Genomic DNA, 21,040 nt, shown 5'->3' with positions numbered 1-21,040 from the left:
CTATCATTTGATGGTTAAAAGTTTTTGTTTCTAATACTCATGTCCTTACATATACTTATGCACTGAATTTGCAGAAATGCTTCAAAATATTCCTACCTTTATTTCCCCAGCTAAGTTTTATCTTCTCTTTTAAAAGTATCAGCAAAAAAAACAAGAAAAATATTGAAAATTTAAACTTTGCTACCTTTCAAAAAAATATTTTGAATCTAGTTTCAGTCGTTTTTTCGAAAAAATATTTGCTTTGTAACATTATATAAAATATATGTAGCTATAAATTTATAATCTAAAAAGTATATTGCATAACATAGAAAATCTTCTTACATAGAAACATAGAAAATCTTTTAAGCATAAAAAGAATGAGTATCTTTCTAATAAAGACAATATTTCTAAAAGATACAAATAAATTTAAAAAAAACCTACATTAGTCTTAGTCAATGCCATAAAATAAATTATTATTAACACTCATTTAAAGAAAAAATAATAATTCAAAAAAAGCCGCGGAGCATATGTCTGAAATTCTGAATATTGAGGGAAACGAAACGAAATTCACGGCTTATATTTTCATCCTTTTCCCCGTAGTTATTACGTAGACTATCATTCAATATCTAGAACTAGTTTCCTTCCTATTTTCTTGTATTTTACTGAAGGGCGAAATAAAATATAAAAAAAGGAGAGAGAGCGAACATTCGAAAATATCGTCAGGCTTCAAATCAAGTTCTAGAACAGATCGTGAAAAGGGAATATTCCGTAGCAAAGCATTGAGACGTGCGTATAGTATTTTCAGAGTCTAAGATACGATATTTTCTCCCTTTTGGACTACAAGATAAAATATATAGATGTATATATCTATCTATCCATATATCTATATATAAAGTAGCATTGAAAAAGATTCTGACAGAAACTGGAAAGAAAAAGGCCGTCCTGTATTATTCAGCGTAGCACTCTTGTTCTTGCGTCAGGCCCAAAACAAGCAAGCTCTTGCATATTTTAGAAAGCTAAGAGTTTTCCACTGTCAACGTAGTGGCGTGTTTTGCATGCAAGAACATTTTCTTTCCCCCTAAAACTTGCATTTCCTGTGTCTTTCGTTGAACTAGAGTAAAAACGAATTGTGCTTTGACCTTTGTAGGCTGTTATTCACAGAGAAGTTAGGGGGTGCGAGATATATTTCCTGCACTTGAGGAAAATTTTACTTCGATTTCTGTGACAAAATCGCTTTTTGCTGCATTTTTTTTAAACCCCTTTCCCTATCACGAGAAAGATTTCGGCCCGGTTTTACACATTCTTGAGCTTCCGTAATTTCATACTCCACTCCAATTTTAGAAAAATGTCTACAATGCCGTGTTTTCATTCGAATTGAACTTATTCGGAGTTACCCAATGGAATATTGATGTTGGATATATAGAAGAAAGTGTGGATGCATTGCGGTTGGGTAGGTTTTAAGAGAACTTTTTTTATTTTGTTTTTACCACGTTTTTTGATTTTTGGTAAAGTTTGCAGATATCAAACTTTCTGAAAGTAGGTGGGAGTGTGTTTTTTCTTTCAAATAAAAGTTTCGCCTCGTAAAGTGAAAGTGTTTGATACTTTTTCCCTCCATTGTTTTAGAAAAAGATAAAACTACATCTGTAGGGTAAACAATTTCATTAAGCTAATGCAGAGAGCATCCTTTATTATACTTATAATTGTATTTATAAAGTTAGTTAAAAAGTTAATAAAATTGAAACTGTTGTAGCAACATTGTGATACTTACACTTTCAGAAGAAATTACGTTAATCCATAATATTGTGCAAATTCGCGACAACCTTAATAGCGAGTTTAATTGAAATAAGCTAATGTTCAAAGTGAACCATAGCATCATAAAATCACGTTTAAGAAGTATGATGATTAGGTTCAACTTAGGATACTAAGTCAAATTAAATTATTCTTTCTTTTCCGTTTTCCTTAATCCTTTTATTTTTGCGCTAGATTTCGTTTTAACCACCTTTTGTCACTCAAGTTTGGGGCCATAGGATAATCATTTCCAGCCATTTTTAACCATTTGTGCCATTTAACTTCACATTCACACAAACCAATATAGAAGTTTATGACACTGAAGACATTTTTTTGTCAAAAAAAAAAAAAAAAAACAAGCGTAATGAAATAAATTTAAGCTAATTTTTAAACATTGTTTATAAAATTTCTAAAATTTGCATTATTTGAAATTTTATTTAAATAGCGAAGTAATAAAATAAATCTATTGAGCTTGTTAGAATTGTTTTAAATTTTATCCAAAGTTATTTTTAAGAAAATGTATCGATTACAAAGATGAAGAGAAAACCTCGCTTTTATTTTATAACCCTCCTTTTCTCAGTTATTCTTTTTGTCTTTTGTAAATACTCTTTTATTGATATTTTTTCTTTTTCTTTTTTTAAATTACGAACAATCGACCAAAAAAATTATAATTTTTTTTCTTGCGGCCTTCATCCAATTATACTATCACAGAATTATTTTTTTTCACATTTTAAGAAAGTAGTTTTACACGTCTTAGAAAGATTATATTAAGCAGTTTCTTATAGTTATAAGTTTTGCTTCTTAATTTTTATAAAATGGATTTATTTTGCATAAAAGCCTTAATAAAGCTTTATATTCAAATTAAACAACTAAATGCTTTGTTTCATTTAATAACAATTATCTAGGAAGCAAAGAATAACAGTTAATGATTTGTGATGTTTAATAAAGCATTTGAGTTTAAAAAATATTTTAAATTTAAAATCGTTCAAATTTTAGTTTTCCTTATACTTCATATTTTTATGAAGAAGTAAAGTTTTTGATTGAAAAATATATTATACAGGATATATTTTGAATTATAATAAATAAAAAAAGTATTTCTATGGAAGCCGAATTTTTAAATTAACATTGATATGATGGTTCGTTCTATTAATCATTTTTTATATAGACGATCCGATTTATTTTATGATTTTTACAATAAGTTTCTCTCAAGCATTTCGTTATAAATCAAGATGTATTAGTTGTTTAAAGAAGTTGGTAGTTGTGAAAGTTGCTTTCAAAATAGGTGTTAAAAAGTATAATAAAGCTTATGAAATTACAAGATCGATTTTTCTTTAAGGTGATTTAAAATCATAATAATATTAGCATTTAAGCCACTCAGAATTACATATAACTATAGCGAAGTAAAAAATACTAATTATTTTTTTCAACTTTCTTTAAACCATTTCAATTAATTAGTTTATTTAAAGGGAAACAGAACTCATATTTACTCGAAACAGATCCTATAAGGTGCTGTTGTTTAAAATGTTTATTTATTCCGAATTAAACTAATTGATACTAAATGATATAAAGATATTGACTTATGATTATTAGCATCGCATATAAGTTTAATCGGTTGTTGACATAAGCCGTGGAGCATAGACCGGAAGACGATACTAACATATATTACATTGCAAAACTTTAGATTGGAGGATATAATGGTAGTAAAGAGCTGTTTGTATCCAGAAAAAATTAATATAACTGATAGTAATACTGGTTCATATCTATTTTGCTTTGTGGGGAGTAAAGTTGTTGTTGTTGTTCATTTACGTCGCACTAGAGCTTCACAATGGGCTATTGGCGACGGTCTGGGAAACATCCCTGAGGTTGATCCGAAGACATGCCATCACAATTTTGATCCTCTGCAGAGGGGATGGCAACCCCGCTTCGGTAGTCCGACGACCTGCACGCGAAGTCGAGCACTTTACGGTAGCACAGTTTAACGAGGACCAATACCGCACACCCTCGGTCCCTACGCAGACTGATCCAAGTGGTCACCCACCCGCACACTGACCGCAGCCAGTGATGCTTAACTTTGGTGATCTGATGGGAACCGTGTTGTGGGGAGTAAAATATCCCTGACTACCAAGATTTATTAACAGTTATACAGGACTGATTCTTACCTGGAAAAAAGTAAATAGCATTGGTTAGTTTAAAATTAAGAAGAAAAGCTAGAACTTAATTTTTAAAGAAATTTAAAAACATATTTTGCTCCCAATTTTTCTTCTTACTGGGTAGTAAATAGCCTGGTAGTAACCACTCGGTCTCCGCAGCAAGCTGTCCAAAAACCTAATTATCGAATCCGATTTTAACATTTTTAGGTTTTGAAGTGCAAGAGAGCAATAGATTAGAGTGAATCAAATTACTTAACTACAATAAAAGAAAGAGCAATCCAAATTTTAAAAAGAAAAAAAAAATTAAAATAAATTTGAAAATCATTTGATTTTCAATTTTTCCTCTGAGAAGAGAACTTCGGGCCCATTAGAAGTGTTAAGTGATAAATAAATAGATACATATAGTATTTTTGGGTTTTAATTTTGAAAAAAAAAGAAGCATTATCAACATCAAAATTGTAAGTTAGTTCACTGTAATTTTTATTCAGTTCTATCTGTTTAGTGAGAAATTGAGCCATTATTATTCTTTTTCGTACAGATTCCTTGTTTTTAAAGCCATTTTTAGGTAGTACTGTGCTTACCTCGCAGAAAAATCGGTTCATTCCCTTATGGTCAATAAGATAGTAATATGATGAAAATTTACGGCATTTTTAATAAGATGTCAAATGGAAAAGTATTTTAGCTGAAGATGTAAGCAATTAATCAAGTTATCAAGTAATTAGGTACGATAATATGATTCAGATTGGTACCCTATTAATATTGTCGCATATTTAAACGATGTAATGGTCAAACGACATCGTGTTAAGCTCCAAATTTTGTAACAGATTATTTCAAACATTATAACAGACTATTTCAAACATAAAATATACGATAAAAAAAAAAGAAAAAAAAAAGGAAAAAAAAAAACATTTTTTGAATATTTTGTAAGATAAAAAATTTTTCCTAAATATAAACCCCATTTCCTTCTATAGACGACCTCAAAATGATAATAACAAAAATACTTTTGTGAGCAAGTACATTCAGCTAAAATAAAAAAGAAAGAGAGAAAAAAAAATGATAGAGAGAAGGATAAAAAAGAAAGCGGAACTGCAAATGGACGAGGCTTATAGCCTCCTACTCTTTCATGAACGGTTGTTTTTCCCAGGGGACCGCCTACCAGGGGTGGGGCATCATCTAAAGAGGAGGAGAAATTCCCTGCCCGCGAGCATTTCACGGCTTGACTACGAGTTAATGTGGCGGTATAGCATTTCGTGAGAGGCATAGCAAGATTTTCACGCTGTTTTCTTCAAATATTGTCCAATATTCGCATTTTAGTTGTACGTGACACTGTTGGTAGCATCATTTAAGGAATGTCAATTGATACTGTCTACCAAAATAGCACTACCAAAACTGTCTTAACATTTGACAGTTTTGATGGACAATAACCGTGAAAGATTTTTTTTTTTCTTTTTCAAGAATGGAACATTTTAGCAAGAAAATAGTCATTTACACAGGGTTGGAGCTTTCACCACAAACGGTTAAGAACACCTTTTAACTTCGAGAAGAGAAAGAGGAAAATGAGTTTTTATATCGTAACACAATACATTTTGTTTTGCACTTCAAAAACGCTTAAGATGATTTATGGTTCATTAAAATTTTTTGTTTTAGATATATTCGTGGAACAATGATATATGGTTCTTCTATTGTTACATTTTAAAGCTACATTAATGTTTTATATTCTTTTAAGTTATTCTTTATTTTGCGTTACGAGATAGGTAAAGTAGCAAAGGGTGTTGCGTAATGACTAACTTTAATGCATGTTTTTAGAATTTTTGTTGAAAGTGAAGTTTAAAAAAATGCACATTATGGCTGCAATGTAAACGAGTAGAACAATAAAGCTACTGAGCTGAAGAAGGTGAGACAAACATCAATATCTGTTTAGTCACCGGTAAACATTGAAGGTGATCATTAGAAACACTTTCCAAGTGTCGTTAGGCAAACAAACTGGTTTTCATATTTTTCATCCCGCCTTCTTCACTAGAGTTTTTACAGATTGCGACAGTATTTTTTTAGTATTTATTTGTGACTCCTAATGAGCATATCTCATTTTACTTCATTTTTGAAAAGGATTTTATAAATAAATATTAAATTTTATCTTACAATAAGATTGTACAGATTAAGACAAACTCTTAAAATAGAGCCGCGATGGCTCATGGGATAGAGCGTTCGCCTTCCAATGCGGCGAACCGGGTTCGAATCCCAGTCGATACGAATTCCGCATCCGACTTGCAACGACCACAGTGATGACGTGAAATATCCTCAGTGGTAGGTGGATCATAGGTCAGAGTCCCCTTGCCGTCAGCATAACCGTGGGAGGTTCTTGTGGTCTTCCTTTCCATGTAACGCAAATGCTGGTTAGTTCCATCAAAAAGTCCTCCACGAAAGCAAAATTTCTCCCAATACTTCATCCAGGAGTTCCCTTGTCTTCTGGATTGGGTTCAAAATTGCAAGGCTACGGAGTTGATCATTGATAGTCGTAAACCTAAAACTTGGGTCGGCTGTTCAACGACAGTTATAAGAAGTATAATAAATATAAGTTTTATAATTTAGGAAATATGAGGATTAATAAATATCAGTTTTAAAATATAGGAAATATGAGTATTGATAAATAAAAGTTTTATAATATAGAGAATATGAGGATTAATAAATATAAGTTTTATAATTTAAGAAATATGAGTATTAATAAATATAGTTTTCTAATATAGGAAATAGTTTAGTTAATAATCTAATTTGTTTATTCTCAATCAATGTTAGCGCTTCAAACTTCTCGTGGAACTAAAAATCAATCAGAAAAAGAAGGCGCATTTATGCTATCAATCTTACGTCATATTATTTTTAAACATACGTGTATAATATTTTTAAACCATTTACTCACTTTTATTAAGGGGATACTTCATTAAAAAATAAAATATCTCCCTACCTTTTTATATGGTAACTTCCTGGCCCAATAAATATGACTGGTTTCTTTCATTGGGCCAATGGCACTTATTTTTCAAATATTTATTTATTATGTTCATGTCTAGGGATATGGGTGGTAGGGAAGATAATTAATACGTTAACACGTACAGGTAAAACTGCTTAATTTGACGCCAAAATAGATAAGAAGAAAAAAAAAAGAAACCACGTAAGTTTACGTAATCAATAAAAAAATTGGCAAATTACGCTCATGCATTCCATATTTTTTTTAATGCATTCGAAAGTAAGAGATGGAACTTATTCGTACAAAAATACACTATAAATAATAATATTTGAAAAAAAAGTTTACGAAATACTTTACTATTTAATCTGGTTCAACTAAAGGAACTTAAATTAGAGACTTTAGTGTTGTTTATTACGAAAAAACACGTAGCTTAGTTAAGTGAGTGGTCTTCATATATTTTAAAGATTTAGCTTTAAATCGAAGCATTTCCGGTAAATGCCACGAAGGTAAAGACCTTGGTGTGAAGGGCTTTTAAAGAAGTATCACATCTTAGACCAACATCAAAAGAGAAATAATAACGCTTTGGTCGACGTGTAATCCCATGGTACCGATTACGATACATAAAAAAGAAAAAGAAGACTATGTTTTCACATTAGACTTATTTAACAGGATAAAAGAAAAGTTTAACAGGATAAAAACATCTTTAAAAAAGATCTCTAACAGAGCTCATTTCTTTCATCCGAAAGATTTTCATGTCCAGCTTCGTTTTAATCTTCATAAAAAATATCGTTATCTTTTCCTCTCTGTGTGGTTCTTATCAAATGTAATGATATTTAATAGGCATCTTATTTATATCACGTTACGGGGAATATGATATACATTTTAGGACTTCAAAGGAGTCTCGTCATTAAGGGAGATTTTGTTACTAATTAATCATTAAAGAATTTTCAGTTTTTTTTTTTTTTTTTTTTTTTTTTTTTTTTAAATATATATATATATATATATATATATATATTTAGAATTGTGTTATTACGAGAAATGATGGAACGGTGTCGTTGTAATTTAGTATCTTGTTTGAACAACCCCCTCCCAAATAATCTTTCTCGCTCTTTTTAGGGATGAAATTTTTTTTTGGCGCAGCTCATAGATGTGTTTTTTTAGAAAATTCCCACGAGGTAATAACAATAGACGCAATAAGTTATTTTCACACGGATGCAATTCTTCTTTTTTTATTTTTGTAATAATATTTTTGACACTATTGCTTTCCGTACATGTTTTTTTTTTAAATTTTTTAATTTTTTATTTATTTATTTTAAAAAGAAAAAAAACTTAACACAAGGCGAAACTGACAAGGAAGTTAATTATTTTTATACGAATGCATTTCTTTCTTTCTTTTTTTTATATTTAAAATTTTGAAACTATTGATTACTGTTGATGTGTTCACACAACACAAGGTGAAACCAACAGACGAATTAAGCTGATTATTTTCATACGGATTTTTTTTTTCAATCGTTCACTATTTTAAAATACAATTTTTGGCACTATTACTTTCCGTAGATTTTTTTTTCGTTCTAAATTCAAGCATTAAGCGATACCACGTGACGAATCTAGTTGAATAATTTTATACGGATGTCTTTATTTTTTACATTACCTTATTTTGAAGATAAATTATTGTAGTTTTGACAATTTTAATTCCCGTAGTTATTAAGTAAGTAGGATTATTCTTTTGCAAAGAAAAGCCAATAGACGAATTAATTTGACACTTTTAATGCTTTTGCATTTATTTCGTTATGTTTCAAAAATAAAAAAGTATTATTATAAAGAAGTATATAGCCGTAGTGGCTTAAAGGTTCACCTCCCAATGAGACGAAACAGGTTCGAATCCCAGCGGCGGCTGATTGATAACGATTCTGCTCCGGGCTCATACCGACCACCGTGCTGATGTAAAATATCCTCAATAGTACACGGATCATGTGTTAGAATGCTTTGAAAACAAAACATGTTTTAAAAATTAGCAAATTCTTAATGCAATTTTAGAAAAACTCAACGGTTCTTTTTAGACAGTAAGTATTGCTTTTATAGTTGTTATCTAGAGTTGTAAGACATTTTTAAGTAATGAAAGTAGAAGTTTGAAAACTTAAAATTCAGTTATAAATTTTTTAAACATTTTAAAAACAGTAAAACGAGTCTCTGGGGGTTGTGAAATTCTACAAATCAGCACAAACTAAGAATATTGTGACTATTTTTCTCCAAACAATACACTGGTACAATACTATATACTTCGTTTTTATTTTCATTCACTTGATTATTATTAGAAAATTTAAACCAATCAACTTACTGCGCGAAGATTTAAACATTTTAAATTTCTCTATAATTGTACTATTTTTTTCAATGAAGTAAATGTTTAGGATATAATTCGTTTATTTTAAAAATTCTAAAAATCGTAAATTTGCTTAAATTTCCATTTAGTTTTAAAGAATTATGAGCTCAAACGTTGAGAAAACCTAATTGCTACAGTAAGTTATATTCACACAAATTTTTATTCATTTTAACGAGCTCAATTAGACTACATGTTTTCTTTTAAGAAACTTAAAAGTATCGAAGACGTAGCATAAACATTTAATTATTTTAAACGTATTTATTTCATTTGTTCAAGTAAAATGTCTATACAAAATAATTTGTTCACTTTAAAACTTCTTAAAAACTGAAACTATTTAAAATTTACATTTAGTTATGCGGAATAATTCATGCTTAAATTGTGGAAATAGGCAATCATGAAGATTCTTTTCATTTTAAAGAGAAGAAAAAGAGTTTCGCGTATTATGTTAATGACTTTCTTTAATTAACTATAAAACAAGTCTTTAAAAATACTTTAAGTAAATTAAGTGTAAATTAAAACCCCTCAAAACTAGTTGTATCATTTATTTGTAATTTGTAAGAGCATTTTTCCTTTTTAGAAACCATAACAATTAGGAAAACATGCTATGAAAGTAAACATTACATTTATTATGTAGTGGTTCATTTCATTTTTACCACACCAATTACAAATAATCATTAGAAATCCTGCATCAATTAAATTTAATACATGTAGTTAAATTAACCTTTTAAAACATTTTCTCTTCATAGAAATAACGCATTGACCTATATCGCCAATTTAAAAGCAGAAACAAAAGGGTAGAATAATAAAACCACATAAACGGTTGTACGCCTAGGGGGAAATTCGCATCACTTTTTCTTTACGGATTTTTATAAGAATATCCAATAAAACTTGGCGAGAGTATAAGCGAGAGTAACGAATGACCGTGTAATTTGTAACCGCCAATTAATTGCGAAACTGAGGGTAGGGTTGAGAAGATAAAAAAAGAAAGCTCAGTTAATGCGAGGGAGTTGATTCGAATGGGTTTTGCTTCTCGAAGTTTATGAGTGGTGGTGTTTCTTCGCTAGCTAAAACCCCGTATCTTTATTATGTCCTGCAGCAGACGAGGAACTAACAAACCTTAAAAACCTGGAGGTTTCGTACTGGGTGAGAACCTCCAGGTTTTAATACCTCTGATAACGCTTGAAAGCGAGGCCGGATGATTATTGCCTATCATATTATTATTGCTTTAACTCTCTTCCTCTCTGGGCAAGAGGAAATGCAATTTAGTTTAATTCATTAACAAATTTCGCTCTCCCCATGCGCTCTAGAGTAAGAGAATAATTGGCTGGCGCAAATAAGACACCAGAGGCTAACAGGAACACTAGAGTAGAGGGGTTAATCCTGGAGGGCATTAAAAGCCCCTCTACACAAGTAAAGGGTAAAACTGAAAACGAAGGGGGGAATTGAAAGACATGAATGAGCAAACACAGTGCCTTCAGGACAGGTAAACAGATCTCTTTGAAAACCTTACTCTTCGCAAGTATAATTTCACCACAGACAAATTAATTTGCCCAATATGTAAATAGTCGCCAGCGGTCATATCCTTTTATTCCCAATTGTATCTTCTTTACCGAGTATCTATGTATATTAACAATGAGAAAGAAATTTACTATAGCAGCAACTAAGATTTGGACTGTTTTGTTCTAGTAATTGAATAATTTATTTCAGAAATATGTTTCGCACTTTATTTTCCATTTGGAGAAATTGAAAAAAGTAATTGTGGATTTCTATTTGATAATAACCAATTTTGATGGAAATTATATATTACAATAGTGGAAAACTCACTTGACCGTTGAACCAGTACCTTAAACCGTAATGCTGTATAAGTTTACTATGACCTTAATGAGGGGTTAAATCAGATCATGTTTAAGCTCAAGTTGAATTATATTACAGTATAATCGAATTTGACAAGTATGATAATAGGACTCAACTTGGCATCATATTATTATGGTTGCAGCAAATTTGAAAGGTGTAATGATTCAGTACGCTCCAAAATTTCTAACAAAAATCAAGATATTATTATTACTATACTAATGATACTGTTATAATTGTGAAATATTGATATTATTATAGTACCATTTTTATAGTAAAGATACTATAAGTCATATATTATTAGTCATAATTAAAATATCATTATTACGGTATCATTATTCTCGTAACATTTCTACAGTAATGATACTATGATATTGTAACATTAATCTAAATTATGACTTTTGTTAAACTTAGTTCGTTTAAGTTTAAAGCCGTCGTTGAGCAACCGACCTAATATAGAGTTTACGACTACCAAGGTTCAACTCCGCAGTCTTGTAATTTTGAACCCAATCCAGAAGAGAAGGGTACTGATCCAGGATTTTTTATATTCCATAAAAAAATGCATATAAAAAAAATAAGTTCACATTTTAGACAATAAGTTCACCTCAATTACTTTTCAATTTTGCCTTGTAATACGATGCAACGACTGTTGTGTTTGACTTAAAAGCACTCATTACGACATAACTTGTTTACATAACAAAAATAAGTTATAACTTATTTACATAACATAAATAAGTTATATCATAATTCTCTTATTTGACATACATATTCTAATCTGTATTCAAATTGATGATCCGTTGTTATATAAAAAATTTTATTAGTTCCTTAAGCATTCGTGAAATAATTTTTTTTTAAATCAAAAAGACTTCGAAAAAATTTAAAATTCAAATATCTAAATCAACCATCAATTTTTGAAAAATATCCAGGCAGGCTTTTCTTTGACGGCAAATATAAGCGCATCTTTTTAAAAAAAGGACTCGTTTCAGTCAAATACCGCTCATTGTCGTCTTCATATCGTACTTCGGAGACAAGAAAGTTCAACGAAAACATAAACAGAAAAAATAAAATTCCTGAAGAAAAAAAACAGGGTATAGAATAAAAATGTGGACCCAATAGAAAGCAAATTATTCATAACCAGTCTTTTGAAGTACAATTCCCCCGGGGTAAGGTAACGCATTTATCCAACTTGTTTCTTATTTGAATTTTTGCTTGAGAATTTTTTATTTTTATTTGCCACCTCCACCTTCAAGAATTTTTTATTCTTTTTTCGAAAGGCAAGGTCGAGTGCGTGCCTAATGGAATGGAAACAAATTGGAAGTGAGTGATTTGGCCGCTAAAGCGCGCCCTCAAAACTCATGCTACCTAACTACGTTGAAATCTTAAACCTTTTTCCTGCAGCGTTTTTGAAAGACTGCGACTTTGTAGCACACCGCATCACCACCCCCGCTTAATATGATGCAAGCATCTTTTCTCTTCTTTCTCTTAGGATATTTTTGTTGTTTTCTCTCTCTTTCCCTCTTCACATTTTATCCCTTTCACCTAGCCTTTTTGTCGAGCCCACGGCCCCTTTATTTTTACCCTACAATGATTTTTTTTCCCTGATTTTTTTTTTTTTTTTAATACTTACTCCTTCTGCTGTTTCTCCCCCTCCTTGAAGACTTTTTTTTCCCCATTCGATACCTTGTCCTTAACACATTCTCCTACCTACGCTCGATAACTTTCTCTCTCTTTTTGCTTCTTTTTTCCCTTGTTTTTACCATTCTCGAAGATTCACTTCCACCCATTCAAGCCGAGAGATGAGTGTTAAATTCAAAATCGATTTTTTTTCCTTAACAGAATGAAGTCAAATGAGCCAATAACGTAAGGAAAAAAAAAGGAAAGATTTAAGTTTTTGTATTTTTATTTTAGAGTAATATACAAAAGAAATAAATCATAATACATTTTACCGATTTAAATGTGTAAGTGACAATTTGGGAACAAGTATCTGATGTATTACGGTATGCACAATGAAAACCGTAAAAGCATTTCAATTATTGTTGAAAGAAATACTTTTCTTGAATATTTCTCCCGGCTATTGCGTGAGTTGTAAGACAAGGAACATTTCTCTTAATTTAACTATTTGACTGTAAATCAAATATGTCGATTTAAAATTTAGTATTCAACTTAAAAATAAAAATATAAATTTATGACGAAAAATCATTGATGAAGCATTGCTTGTCTTCAAACATCCTCTCTTTAGACTACAAGGAATAAATAAATTCATGTACACAATAGTTAATAAAAAAAACTTAATTAACTTTTTCTCACCAGAAAATTTCATAAAAGAAAATGCTGTTACTTTTTGGTGATTACCAATTTTATAAATATTACCTTCAAGCAATGTTAGAACATACGTCGTAATGATTTTTATAATGTACTCTTATACAATGTGCACCGCAAACAAAATAAAAATATTGTTAAAATTTTATTCATACACAATAAGACTTGCATCATAAATGATACCAAGATAATGAAGATATTAAAATTGGGGGAACGAAAAACATTTTTGGTTTAAAATTTCTGGTTATAAGCCGGAGGTCATGGGTTCGATCCTGGAAGTTGACTTTGGAAACGGTGTTAGTCTAAATCCGTCAGACTGTTAAGGAGTAAGAACAGAGAGATATCAGCTAGAACGTTCATCAAACTATATTCAAAATTAAATTTCTTCCTATCATGGCGTTTAACCTTTTGCTGACCGTTAGCATGATGAAGCTATTCTGGTCCACTTATTGCACCCACCGAAAGCAAAATGTTAAACTAAAAATTCCAGTTTCGAAAAAAAGTTATAGTAAAAACAGGAAAAGTTAAAGTATTAACTTGGACTGCGTGCTCGTGCAATTATGTAAAATATCAGATTTTATTGCTTCCTTTATTTTTTTTTTTGGTTGAAGCAACGTTCTTTTGTTTTCATGGATTTATAACATTGCATTATAGATAAACTATTTTACAAATTTGATATTTTAAAGCTATGTATTCGATTGAAAATGTTATTTTGCAATGTGCCTGTAAGCCTAAAACCAATAATAAATATGTATTTCAAATTTATCAAACTAAGTTTAAATAAGCGACGCTGGGTAACGTTTCTCAAATTTGTAAAAAAAAAAAAGAAGAGATTTTTCAGTCTTTTTTCTTTTTTTTCAGGTCGTCATATCAACACAAGTTAGTGTGGATGGTCCTTTATTAGCTGTTTCTGATCCTATGTTTGTACACAATAATTCTAAACACGGAAGAAGAACAAAAAGACTCGATCCAACAGAAGGTAAAAGAAAAGAACATTTCTATTTTAAAAAGATTTACAGAATGTGTTGATCACTTAAAATTTGAATGATAATAAAACGCAATTAACACTTTTTGTCAATAATACCCAGAGTATGTGTTTACTGGAAAATCAATGAATGTACAATGATCTAATGGTTGGATATTTACGTTCAGGGACATAATGGTTCAGAGGGAAAAAAATACTACTTTTTTTAAATTCAATTTCTCAGAAACTAACTATTCGACCGATTTTACTCATATTTCATATTTTGCCGTGTAAAATTGTATTCCTTAAAATGCTTTAAAAATTTGTATACCTTACAATTCAAACTTTTTTTTCAACTATACTAAATGAAATAATAAATATTTACTGAAAACTGTTTTTTGAATGGTATTATTTTGGGATAAACGAATTTTATAATTTTGTACAAAATCTTTATATTCCTTTAAAAAGTTCTCGAGATATGATGAAATACGCAAAAAGTATAATTAACATTAAGGGATCATAAATTTGAACCGCATTCCTATATTTTGGGTGTCAGAAATCCGAATCCGACGAAAAGAAGTATGTTTATTCAGAGAAAGTTCGCTTTTGTATCTGATTTCGTAACTGAAAATATCATCTGCACTAATTAATTAGCATATTTCACAACCTCTAACCACTATGATTGAGTCCTAAAGCGTGAAGATTCGTTCATTAGATAAAAGTTATTAATGGTGGTCCATTATGTTTGAGTACTGTATATTATATACATTTAAACTATTTTAGATTTAGGAGCTATTTTACGATAGAAATACTACCTTTTCCTTTTTTATAAAACTGTATTCATGTTAGTTTTAGTAGTAGTATTCTTAAAATCCAGATTGAGAAAATGTTTTCGCTGATCGACATTCAGCCAAGTCTAGATTTTACCGTTAAAACTTTAGTATCTGCAATGCAAACTTTGGAAAACGGCTTTTAGCAACTTATTCCAAAAATGCAACAGGCTTTTGAGTTTACGAATGCTATGGATTATTGTAAACATTGATCCAGATAACAGTAATCCCACTGGATTGTTGGTAGACATGGAGAGATGTTGTGACAGTAAGAAACTACAATTGTATAAATACTTTTAAAATAAATGCTCGAAATGCGTCCATTTTTAAAGTTCAAACAAGGAAAAACGGGTCATATGTGATCAAAGGGTATAGAAATATAAAGACTGGGGAATTTACATTTTCAGATTGAGAGTAAGAAGAGCATATAAATATGCTGTGTGTACAGTTGAGAGCGCATGCAAAATAGTGCTTGAAATACAAACTTTAAAGCTGAATGCGTATTCCGATTGATCAAACAGGGGCCCAACGACATCCTGCATATGGCTAGGATTTCCATCAAATATAGCCATTTCGCCCTTTCCCTACTATATTATCTATTCAGAGGAATCTTTGCACAGATGCACGTAGCAGATGAGCCAGAAAGGGGTAGACTCTTCGGATGGTAAACATCATCTTGCTCTTGAGATTCAAGACTCCGTAGGTCAAAAAGAAAAAAAAGGAAAAATTTCTTCTAGATTTGCTCCCTGATACGGCAGATTTGAAAAATGGCAACAACTAAAAAATGGAACTCTCCGGGAAAAAAGGCATTTTTGGATGAGGGAGGGAATGAAGTTCTACCCGGGTCGGTTCTATCCCATCATCTTGCCCCCAGGCCCTGTGCCCTGACGGTCTTCCTCCTCTGGGACTTCAGGCTTTGATTAATCGAGTCCGACTCATCTTTGTACAGCCCTTCAGACATTCAATCACTCGTATTGACCCAGGTCCATTGCTTCACCTCCTACACCTCACTTCCTTCCTGCTACTTCTTGGTAGTTTGCTTCTGCTATTTTCAAAGAAAAGAAGATTGTCTAACGAAAAATGCTAGTGTTCATTTCTCTGACCTCTTCATCTTTCAAGCATTCAGATTGATAGATTTTGTATCATTTGTGTATATATATATATATATATATATATATATATATATATATATATATATATATATATATATATATATATATATATATATATATATATATATATATATATATATATATATATATATATATATATATATATATATATATATATATATATATATATATATATATATATATATATATATATATATATATATATATATATATATATATATATATATATATGCTGGTAAAATTACTTTAAGTTGTTGAATAAGCATTATATAAAGTTAATCTTTATTAAAATCTACAAGGACAGCAGGCCTAGCTTTTAAATAAAATCCACCGAGGGGAATTGACAGTATGTGTAGAATATAAATTTTTAATGAACAATTTAACATTTATATAACTTTCGACTGCAGCATAATCTATTCAAACTACATTTTACCGTGGTGGCTCGGAGGACAGAGAGCTTGCCTCCCAATGAAGTTACCCGGGTTGAATCCCAGTGATGGCTGGTTAATACGAAATCTGCCCCTGGCTAGCACCAATGATAGTGTTGACTTAAAATATCCTCAGTGGTAGACAGATTACGGGTTATAGACCTTTTCCGTCAGGCTAACCGTGAGAGATTTTCGTGGTTTTCCTCTGTTGTAATGCAAATTTGGGTTAGTTCCATCAAAAAGTCATTCACGAAGGCTAGCTTGTCCCAGTACTTGATCCAGGAGTTCCCTTGTCTTCTGGATTGAGTTTAAAATTACAAGGAGTTAAACCTTGGTAGTTGTAAACTCAAAAATTATGCCGGCTGTTCAGTGACGGTAATAAAATAAAACTGCATTTTCATTTAAGTTTTACAATTATAATTTATTTTTTATCGTACGCATTTATAGAAATATTTATTTTCATAAAGGAAAAAGAAGTTATTCAAATTAAATTTTTTAGTTATTTTTTTAATTCTTTTTTATTCAATGGACGTTAAAAAAGGAAACTGTACACTAAATACATATCTTGTTGGTTTCAAAATCCAGAAAAGTTAATGTACTAATGACTAAATGGTTAATAAACCATTTATAAAAATTAAATTTCTATATTCATTTTCTTTCTCCGTGACAATTTAAATCAGTAATAAATTATTAAAGTCATGCGCTGTTAACTTTAATGGACTCTATAGGTTAAGCAATGGATTTTTTAATGGCTTTAATGAGCTCACGAAGCTTGTCTAGACAAAATTAGTTAAATTAATATCTTCCAAGTTAATGTTTCTATAAAAATTACAGACTTTAATGCTGATGGAGACATGATAAAGTGAAGTTAAAATAAATTTTATCCTCACACAAGGGTTGCAGAAACATACATAACCTGTAGGATATACGATTTAAACACACATGCACGCAGTTAAATTGACCCCTTGATATTTCAAATTGGGAAGATACCCTAAAAAAAAAAAGCGGCAGCAGTTTTCAATAGCAAAGAGCTCTTCGAAGTAAATGTTCAGTATCTTCGATCAGAAACATTCTTTATTTTAAAGTTTATTGAATTCTTACTAGAATCGTATTATTGAAATCTTACTATTGAAATCTGGTCTAATTATTTAAAGGTCGTTATGATAAAAAAGACTATTTTTACTGTGCTTGATCACAGTGTTGAAATTTTCTAGCTAGAGTTTGAATTGTTTAAATATAAAGATGTCAAATTGTGGAATTGTGGGCTGATATTGTTGTTCACACCGAAAACACAATTACTACTAATTTAGAGAAAAACAAGGGATTACTTAACATAAATAATCCAGGAACTCCAGAGACAAGAGAAATATCTAATAATAATTATAGTGATATACAATGAAAGAAGCAAGCAAAATATAAAGTTGGAAGATATAAAAAAAAAACATTGGCCTACTTAGACTGTTTGGAAAGTTTTAAAAATTATCCTTACATTAAAATTACGTTAGTTACGTTAAAGTTACGTTAAAATTACTTCTCATTATTAAAAAGAAGATATCAAATTTACAACGAAACCCTCTTCCTCTCAAATAAAATGATGTAAAGAGAACAGTTAATGCGAAATTTTATGAGAAAAAGTACATTTTCGTACTGTTTTTGTCGATAACACTATTTCTATCGAAATAATTTAAATTTTAGTCATATACTAATTTGGCCTGTAAATTCAAGATAAAATTTCTTATAAAGTATTAAGTGCTAAAAGAAACGCTGAAATTCTGGAAATAAAATTTCATATTATCTTTCATATATTCATATTATCTTTATAATTAAATGGTTAGTTGAAATTGCTAAATGATGATAAAACATGGCTATCCTTCTGATATTATTTGCTAGCTGGAATTTATTCAAAAATAATAATAAATAAATCAATAAATCCCTTAAAGAAAAAGCGTGTGAGGTTTAAATCAACAAAAATTGAACTTCAATTGCTTAAACGATTTGAAAGTCCCATTGAAAAGAAAAATGAAAGTTAAATTTTTAATTTACGTCATTTCTCTTTTAAGAGTCAATGCTTACGGTTCGTCGAGACCAATTCCTCCCGGAATGCTGGGGCGCTTAAAGACGGGGTTGCACAACAACTGAGGAATGTATCACTTAGATGAATGTAAGAAAGGAATGGTAGATACTAGTTTTTCATTACGACAAAATCTTCTCAATTAAATTTATCTCCCCTAAATTGAAGCTCTCTGGTTCGATTCGCATTGAAGAAATTGCTTGGAAGGAAGTCAGAAAAAAAAAGGGAAATAGGGGGGGGGGGCTTAGAAATTGCAAAGCCGTATATAGTTAAGAGTAAGGGAAAAAGTGACTCTGCAAAGATGACAACGTGGGACCTCGAAAAAAAAAAAGGATAGTAACAAATAAATAATAAAAACACGACCAAGAAAAATCAGAGATTTTCGCCAATCAACGACGCAAGGGAGGGTTAGAAAGGAAAAAATATCCCCGGCTTGAGGGGTTTCCGTTAGAATAGAAGGGAAAGTGAAGAAGAGTATGTACATGCGAGGAGGTTTATGGGGGTCGCTTTGCGGGGGCGGGGGTTGAGGAAGGCGTAGAAGATTGAGGGTGGAAACAGGGCTAGAGGAAATGAAGAAACGAGGATAGTGGGAAGCTGTCCACTGAAGGATGAACAACATCCAAACTGAAGGAACGAAGGAGAGAAATAGAGAAAGATTGGAAGAGGAGACAAAAAAAGAAGAAGAAAAAAATAACCATAAAAAAAGTTGTTTAGAAGTTGACGTCCGGTTTTTGGATCGATGAGTAAACGTTGACAGAAGTAAGACTGCCTTTTTTGGGGTATCGAATCACTACGAAATGCCTTCGGAACTCGATAATAACGAATTAAGTGAACGTCCGCACGAAATTCGAAAAGAAGAAGATAGAAAAATGTAACTCTCGAAAACTTTCGAATAATAGCTCGGAAATGTTGCGGTGACCGATTTTCATTTTAGCTGCAGGGATCTTTTAAAAATTTTATAAAGCTACTCTGCGGGGTAAGGAAGATCTGAAAGAATAATAGAACAGTCTAAAATACTGTTATTCTTACTTTTAGATTCGTTTTTAAAAAATACTTTTTACCTAACTAGTGAAACTTTGCTAAACGCATTAAAATAACGTATTTAATATGCCACAAATCAACAAAGAGTCTTAATTGAAATAAATGAGCATATTATTTATTATTTACATCCATTAAAAATGTTTAAAATTTCACAAAAAAATAACCTTTTTAATCTTAATATCAGTTTTTCTTACGTTAATTAATTTTAAATAGGTAATTTGTATTTCAATGACTATTGGTGTATAAACTGCTCTACATTTATTAAGGCATGGTTTACTAAATAAATACTTTTAATATTTAAACCAGTGGTTCCCAATTTCTTACGGCTACGGAACCCAAAATGGTGAAGCATCTTTTGGTTTAACCCCAAATATATAAAGGAAATTTATTAGCAACCATGAACATATTAACTAAAGAACGATTACAAACTATTTTGATAATATTTAACGTAAAGAAAGAATTTTTTTTCAATAATCGTTTAATCCATAAAACTTTTAAAATAATAGATTTTATGTCATGCAGTTAAATTCGCAGGCCTAGAATGATATCTAATCTTGCTCTGAAGTTGTTTTTGATTCATACATTAGCTGAAAATGAATAAAATTAGCTGAATTATAGTTTTTGAAAGAAAAAAAAAACTTTTTACAAACTTTGAGAATAGTTCTCAGAAAATAATTCGTTATTTTTTAATTTGGCTATTTTATTTGAAAAATTCGACGACAAATACTGATGCAATTTTTAATAAATTTTGTCATTTCTTTTTTTTTTACTGGCATTTTACTCAAATAATTTCATTAAAATAACCAAAATGTCAAAGAAATTATGTCTTTTCGTACTGATGTAAATATAATTACAAGTTTAAAAAATTATGACTGATTAAAAGAAATTAAATTCTAGGAACACCTGTAACCCTTTCACGGAACCTCAGGGTTCCACGGAGCGCTATTTTGGAACAGCTGACCTAAGGGATTTATCACCTTATCAAGGTTGCATGAAATTTGAACGATATTAATAAGAACTTTTATTCTCATAGTATATAACAGCGGTTTTCAAATAGTGTTCCGCGGAACCCTGGGGTTCCGTTAAAGGGTCACAGAGAGAGGTTCCTAGAGTTTAAATTTTTTGAATCAGTCATAATTTTTTTGGG

General features: G+C 30.5%; 1 protein-coding gene across 2 annotated transcripts in view; it reads left to right on the top strand.

The window, feature by feature from the left end:
* The window catches only part of kn (EBF transcription factor knot), a 222,270-nt gene that overhangs the window by 188,067 nt on the left and 13,163 nt on the right, over window positions 1-21,040 (top strand). For both annotated transcript variants that reach the window (XM_071187402.2, XM_071187401.2), the window contains exon 8: window positions 14,288-14,405. In XM_071187402.2, the coding sequence (XP_071043503.1) occupies window positions 14,288-14,405 (118 nt within the window). The remainder of the gene's footprint in view (window positions 1-14,287; window positions 14,406-21,040) is intronic.

Source organism: Parasteatoda tepidariorum, chromosome 11, assembly GCF_982258835.1.
Source record: "Parasteatoda tepidariorum strain Cologne lab strain chromosome 11, Ptep-v5.0, whole genome shotgun sequence".
Classification (NCBI taxonomy): domain Eukaryota; kingdom Metazoa; phylum Arthropoda; class Arachnida; order Araneae; family Theridiidae; genus Parasteatoda; species Parasteatoda tepidariorum.
This window is presented reverse-complemented; position numbering and strand designations above follow the sequence as displayed.